This window comes from Haliaeetus leucocephalus, unplaced genomic scaffold (assembly GCF_000737465.1).
Source record: "Haliaeetus leucocephalus isolate CR32 unplaced genomic scaffold, Haliaeetus_leucocephalus-4.0 Scaffold473, whole genome shotgun sequence".
NCBI classification, from domain to species: domain Eukaryota; kingdom Metazoa; phylum Chordata; class Aves; order Accipitriformes; family Accipitridae; genus Haliaeetus; species Haliaeetus leucocephalus.
The window spans coordinates 2,515,109-2,521,804 of NW_010972909.1; the positions used below are offsets into that span (position 1 = coordinate 2,515,109).

The window sequence follows — 6,696 nt, forward strand, 5'->3', positions numbered from 1 at the left end:
CTTCCTACGCTCTGTTCTCAAGTACCAGCTGATGGCTATGGTCAATGATAGGATACTGGGATGGACAGAACTCAGGTCTGGGCCCTGCGGAACTCTCCTGTCAGCACTGTAGAAAAGACAAAATGGAAACTTTCCTGGCGAGGGGTGCAGCAGCCTGGGCTGCAGCTTCCATGGCTGCAGCTCATGGGAACACATGGATCCAGCAGAGTAAGGGAAATTCACCAAGCGGACGCTAGTTCTGACTTCATTTTGTGGATGAATACTTACCTGTGTTTTCTGATGGTGTGCTACTGTACTTCTGGACAATATTCTGGAAATTAAGAAAAGAAATCAATATTCCACACACAGAATCTGTCCAGTTCTAATTAATGAGGTTAATAACTGAAAAAAAAAAAAACCAAAAAAGAAAAAAAGGCTGTTTCGAAACTATAGATGGCTTTGGGTGGTTTTCTGCATTTATACATCATAGCCCATGCACAGGGATGGAAAACAAGCAGTGTTTTCCGCTTCCCTTCCCCCCCCACATTTCGAGAGTGTAAGAACTTTTCTGTTTTGTGAAAAGGTTATGCTCGCGCTTCAGGGAGAGCGGTTCCAGAAAGCAGGACGTAACGGAACTGAAACGAAATAGACTGGACGCATCAAAATCAAGGCATTTAATAAACCCAAACGTCTTTTTTTCTTCCCTGAAAGCTACGTTAAAAACACCTAAATAAATGTTAGTTCAAAACTGAGAGAAAGCTCCTTGTTCTGGGGGCACATAGGAATGTTTCAAAGCAATGAAGCCAGCTAGACGGGATTATCTGGGGGATGGGGCTCAACAGGCCCGGGAAGATTTTTTCCTTGTTCTTCTCTGTTAAAAGCATCATAGATGGAATCTTTGGTGGCAGCTTTGGCCGGAGCTGAGATATCTGCGATCCCAACGTGATTTTTTTTGGCTATCCTGGAACTGGTGGTGATGGTGTATGCGTTGCTTCTGTAGCGTTTCATGGCAGACATGCAACAAATTTCTTTCATCCCTCTTCTGAAGTTGGCATTATACACGGAGTAGAGGGTTGGCTTGGAGGCTGAAGAGCTGAAAGAAACCCAGGTGACGGCCAGGAAGAGCAAGGTGCTCTGTCTGTAGTCTGTTTCCTGCGGGTGCCACAGCTGTACCACGTAGAAAGGGAGCCAGGACAGGAGGAAGACCGAGTTGAGCGTTAAGAGCATCTTGATGGTTTTCACTTTTGTTCTTGGGACAATATTCATTGTCCTCCTGACAGTCCTGCCGTCGGTGCCTATTCTCCAAATGTACCTGACGACCTTCTGGTAGAAGAGGATGATGAGGGTGGAAGGGATCAGAAACACCACCAAGAGGTGGGTGGCACCGTAGAGGGCTCCTTCCCAAGAAGCGGGGAGGAAGAAGTTGCAGTGGTGGTCGCTGTTGGAGCCGTAGAAAGAGAAAGCCGGTGATGCCAATACAGCGTCAAACAGCCAGGAGGCCAGGATCATCTTCTTGGCTTTCTCCCTGGACACTTTGAAGCTCAGGGGGTAGAGGATAGTGTAGAATCGATCCACGCATATCGAGAGGAGCACGTATATCTGGACGCCAGGGGTGAGGTACTGCACGTACCTTACCAGCTTGCACATCGCGTTCCCCAGCACCCACCTGCCATAGGTAAACTGAAGCAGCACGAAGGGCACGCTTGCGACACTGATGAGAAGGTCTGCGCAAGCCAGGGAGACGACAAAATAGTCGGTGGTGGATTGCGTCCTCCTGCTCCTGTGGATCGCTAAGCAGACGAGGGAGTTTCCAAGGACGGAGACCAGCCACAACGCTCCCAAAACCATGCTGGCTGCCGCAGTTTCCCCCAGCCTCAGCTGATACTGCAAGACAGTGTGGTTCCTGCTTGAGGGGGGTCCTATGGGTGACTCGGTCACCCCGTGGCCAGCAGGAGGGGTGGAGGTTTCGGGGTAGCTCTTGTTCTGCAGCAGGAGCAATAAGGTCGGGAGAACAAAAGGAGCGCTGCTGTTATCCATGCTGTGGACAAGCATGGCCCGGTCTTTTGCTCAGGCTGCATAAAGAGAGAAGAGAAAAGGTGCTGTTTAACAAGTGTGTGTGAAAAACCTACCTTAGCCCAGGAAAGGTAATTCTAAGTAGTATACGTGCTACTGAAAGTAGCAGATTTCAGAGAAGCGGTCCGAAATACACGGTGAGACTGTCTGGTACAGCAGAGGCCGCTAAGGTTCCTGGGGATTTTTGTTACTGGCCTGAGTATTTCAGGACAGGCGCTTCTGTCCTCTGAAAGAGAAATGCCCCTTTCACAGCTAGAGACTGGGGTGCAGTTTCACCAATGCTGGTGACCTGCAAAGCGAGTGAGCGGAATACGCCCCACCGAGCCCCAAACCGAGCTGTACTTCCCAGTGTCCGTGGGGGTGGCAAAACCCCAGACCATCAGTGTCCCTGCTCCCTTGACTGGACATAAATGCGTCAAGGAGCGAGACAAGGGAGGTGTTCCTTATACTGAGAGGTGGAATGGGAAGTCATATTTTCCACGATAAGGACACCTACATTGCTAAGGATACTAGCAGCCCAACCCTGCTCCCATCCGATCGTTAGTAACTTTGGTGTTAATATCCCTCCTATCCCTGAACCTTTGTGTTTCTGGAGGTAATTTTGGTAGGTAAGCGAGGTCTGGCTTTGAAGGCGAAGGGAAGATGAGCACAGCGGAAGGACAGGCAGCGAGCTGGGTGGGCGCTCCTCACCGTGAATCCTCCTCAGCCCTCCCGCAGCGAGGGAACTTTCGTCCAGAGCGGGACATTGTGTACCTTAAAGTGTCTGCCCTGAACATCAACGCTCTCCCCGCCCATCTTTTTGCCTCTTAAGTTAGCCGCCCCATGGAGGGCAGCATTTCCCTCTGTCACCCTGAGAGCAAGGTGGCACAACCTCCTCCCAAAACCCGCAGGAGACTTTTTTATCAACGGCAGAGTTTTGATTCGGAAGGGAGACTCGGGGGGAGGAGGGGAATGTCCTTGTCCAGCTGAGATGTGGGGGGATTTCCAGCCGCAGAGCCTCGGGTTGTGTCGGTAGAACTGTCGCTACTAGATGCGACTGCCGTGTCAGCCGTCGAGGCTCTCTGCGCGCTGGAGAAGACCCGGGGAGAGGGTCGATGTCCTTACCTTGGTCAGGGACCTCCCAAGCAGCAAGTGTGACTCTTGACAGCTCACCCTGTCGAGGCCGGCTGCCGAGCGAAGCCCGTCCTCCACCGAGCTGCAGGTTCTGCAGGTCTGTGGGTGACCCGAGGGGCAACTGAAGGGTTGCCCTGAGCAACTGACACCAACACAGAACACGGAACCTCTGCCCACGGAACCTCTGCCCTCTTGCCCAGCTCTGGGAAGGGACCCAGTCGCCTTGCCTGGGCCTTGGGACGTGCCAAATTTCTAAGCTCAGCAATCCTCCGTCGACACGACCTGCGGGTTGGCAGGGGTGTGGGGGTTGCCAGCCGCGTCCAAACCCTGCTGTTCTTTTTAAACATGAATGGCTCAGCTTCCAGTCCCCCCTTTCTCCTTTTCCTTCCCAGCAGGTCCCCTGCTTTGCTTGCCAGACCCTTGCTTGCGCTCCTTCCTCCTTCTTTCCATCCCCCGTACAGACGTTGCCTTGCCTGGGCACTGGTGACACAGAGCCTTCACGGCTCTGAGGCCGGGTAGTGAACGTCAGCAGATCGGTGAGCACGAGGCAAGAAGGGAGCTTGGAACTGGCTTTAAAGGAGACGATGGCTCTGTTTGTTAGCTGCCAAACAGCTCCCTAGGACAGGTGGAGAGCAGTTGGGCTTGGGGGCCCTCAGTGTTTACCTCCCTAAAGCAGCACAGAGCAGTCATCCAGCATGGACTCTCATTGCTGCTGGCTACAATGCCTCCCCTAATGCTAACGGGGTCAGCAATCCGTCTCCTTTTTAGACGGTGCTTTTCACCCACCTGGCCGCTCGCGTGACCTCTGTATTTCTGAGCTAGCACTGAAATACAGCTGCTGGGACCTGCCAGCGTTGTTCCCTCATCCTCATGATAGGAGTAGACCTACATCCCCTGTGGAGCAAGCCAAATTCACCTCCAGAGTAAAGTCTTCAGGCTGGTGGGCCCAAGGTGTACATGCCCACGAGGCAGAGGTGCCTACCCCCTTGTTCAGCTGGGACATAGGGCTTGCCACCAGGACGCAAGCCCCGGCCGGTCCCGTTGGGTTGTTTTCTCACTGCGCTGGCAGAGACACAGCAGCAGGAGCCGGCTGCACCTGCAGGCACCGCTCCCTGCCAGCTTGTCTCCTCTGGGACGCCTGTTGGGACCTCTTCAAGCACGCACCCGTGGAGGATGCTGTCAGGCGAGCGTGTGAGCGCAGAGCTGGTTTTCCTGCTCCTGCCTGGCAAAAAGCACTGCTTGCTGCAGGTGCCACAGGCGTACCTGAGGAGAAGGGGCTCGGGCCAGGAGACGCACTAAATTTCAGAGGTGGAGGAGTCCCTGGGTGCCTGGTACAGCCGTGGCCCCTTTTCCTTTGGATGAGCAGGTCTTCTCCCAGGCGGTGCCCACCCCTGGCTTCTGGGTGGGTGCAGCAGGCTGGGTGTAGAAGCAGCTCGAGAGGAGGCGGGGAGGGCCAGACCAAGGGGAGGACTTTTCTCGGGCGGTTTGGACCACGAGACCTCTGGAGAGGCACGAGGAGGAAGACGCAGAAGCATTCAGTGCTGGCCTGACGCTGACCCTACTGGGGCAGTGGGAATTTTACCACTGATGTCAGTGGGCTCAGGGTTAGGGCAGCAATGCCCACGTACGGACACCTTACCCTTGGGGTCTGAACAAGGAGGAAAAGCCCAGTGCAAGGATATTCACGGGGACCTAATGAAAGGAAGTAGAGATGGCTCTGCGCGGATTTATGCATTTATGCATTACACCGTGGCCCATGCGCAGGGATGGAAAACAAGCAGTGTTTTCCGCTTCCCTTCCCCCCCCACATTTAGAGAGTGTAAGAACTTTTCTGTTTTGTGAAAAGGTTATGCTCGCGCTTCAGGGAGAGCGGTTCCAGAAAGCAGGACGTAACGGAACTGAAACGAAATAGACTGGACGCATCAAAATCAAGGCATTTAATAAAATAAACCATCTTTTTTTCTTCCCTAAAACTTGTGTTAAAAATATGTAAATATACCTTGGTTCAAAACTGAGAGAAAGCTCCTTGTTCTGGGGGCACATAGGAATGTTTCAAAGCAATGAAGCCAACTAGACAAACGTATTTGGGGGATTGGACTGAATAGGCCAGGCAAGCTTTTTTTCCTTTGCTTCTCTGTTAAAAGCATCATAGATGGAATCTTTGGTGGCAGCTTTGGCCGGAGCTGAGATATCTGCGATCCCAACGTGATTTTTTTTGGCTATCCTGGAACTGGTGGTGATGGTGTATGCGTTGCTTCTGTAGCATTTCATGGCAGACATGCAAAAAGTTTCTTTCATCCCTCTTCTGAAGTTGGCATTATACACGGAGTAGAGGGTTGGCTTGGAGGCTGAAGAGCTGAAAGAAACCCAGGTGACGGCCAGGAAGAGCAAGGTGCTCTGTCTGTAGTCTGTTTCCTGCGGGTGCCACAGCTGTACCACGTAGAAAGGGAGCCAGGACAGGAGGAAGACCGAGTTGAGCGTTAAGAACATCTTGATGGTTTTCACTTTTGTTCTTGGGACAATATTCATTGTCCTCCTGACAGTCCTGCCGTCGGTGCCTATTCTCCAAATGTACCTGACGACCTTCTGGTAGAAGAGGATGATGAGGGTGGAAGGGATCAGAAACACCACCAAGAGGTGGGTGGCACCGTAGAGGGCTCCTTCCCAAGAAGCGGGGAGGAAGAAGTTGCAGTGGTGGTCGCTGTTGGAGCCGTAGAAAGAGAAAGCCGGTGATGCCAATACAGCGTCAAACAGCCAGGAGGCCAGGATCATCTTCTTGGCTTTCTCCCTGGACACTTTGAAGCTCAGGGGGTAGAGGATAGTGTAGAATCGATCCACGCATATCGAGAGGAGCACGTATATCTGGACGCCAGGGGTGAGGTACTGCACGTACCTTACCAGCTTGCACATCGCGTTCCCCAGCACCCACCTGCCGTAGGTAAACTGAAGCAGCACGAAGGGCACGCTTGCGACACTGATGAGAAGGTCTGCGCAAGCCAGGGAGACGACAAAATAGTCGGTGGTGGATTGCGTCCTCCTGCTCCTGTGGATCGCTAAGCAGACGAGGGAGTTTCCAAGGACGGAGACCAGCCACAACGCTCCCAAAACCATGCTGGCTGCCGCAGTTTCCCCCAGCCTCAGCTGATACTGCAAGACAGTGTGGTTCCTGCTTGAGGGGGGTCCTATGGGTGACTCGGTCACCCCGTGGCCAGCAGGAGGGGTGGAGGTTTCGGGGTAGCTCTTGTTCTGCAGCAGGAGCAATAAGGTCGGGAGAACAAAAGGAGCGCTGCTGTTATCCATGCTGTGGACAAGCATGGCCCGGTCTTTTGCTCAGGCTGCATAAAGAGAGAAGAGAAAAGGTGCTGTTTAACAAGTGTGTGTGAAAAACCTACCTTAGCCCAGGAAAGGTAATTCTAAGTAGTATACGTGCTACTGAAAGTAGCAGATTTCAGAGAAGCGGTCCGAAATACACGGTGAGACTGTCTGGTACAGCAGAGGCCGCTAAGGTTCCTGGGGATTTTTGTTACTGGC

The 6,696-nt window shown here is 52.9% G+C and overlaps 2 protein-coding genes across 2 annotated transcripts; both read right to left on the reverse strand.

Moving 5' to 3' along the window:
- Positions 1-786: 786 nt before the first annotated feature.
- On the reverse strand, positions 787-2,031 carry LOC104836715 (probable G-protein coupled receptor 19). Its single transcript, XM_010575436.1, has one exon. It carries the CDS (start codon positions 2,029-2,031, stop codon positions 787-789), a length of 1,245 nt encoding a protein of 414 aa, XP_010573738.1.
- A 3,204-nt stretch (positions 2,032-5,235) lies between these two features.
- On the reverse strand, positions 5,236-6,480 carry GPR19 (G protein-coupled receptor 19). Its single transcript, XM_010575311.1, has one exon. It carries the CDS (start codon positions 6,478-6,480, stop codon positions 5,236-5,238), a length of 1,245 nt encoding a protein of 414 aa, XP_010573613.1.
- Between the last annotated feature and the right edge of the window lie 216 nt (positions 6,481-6,696).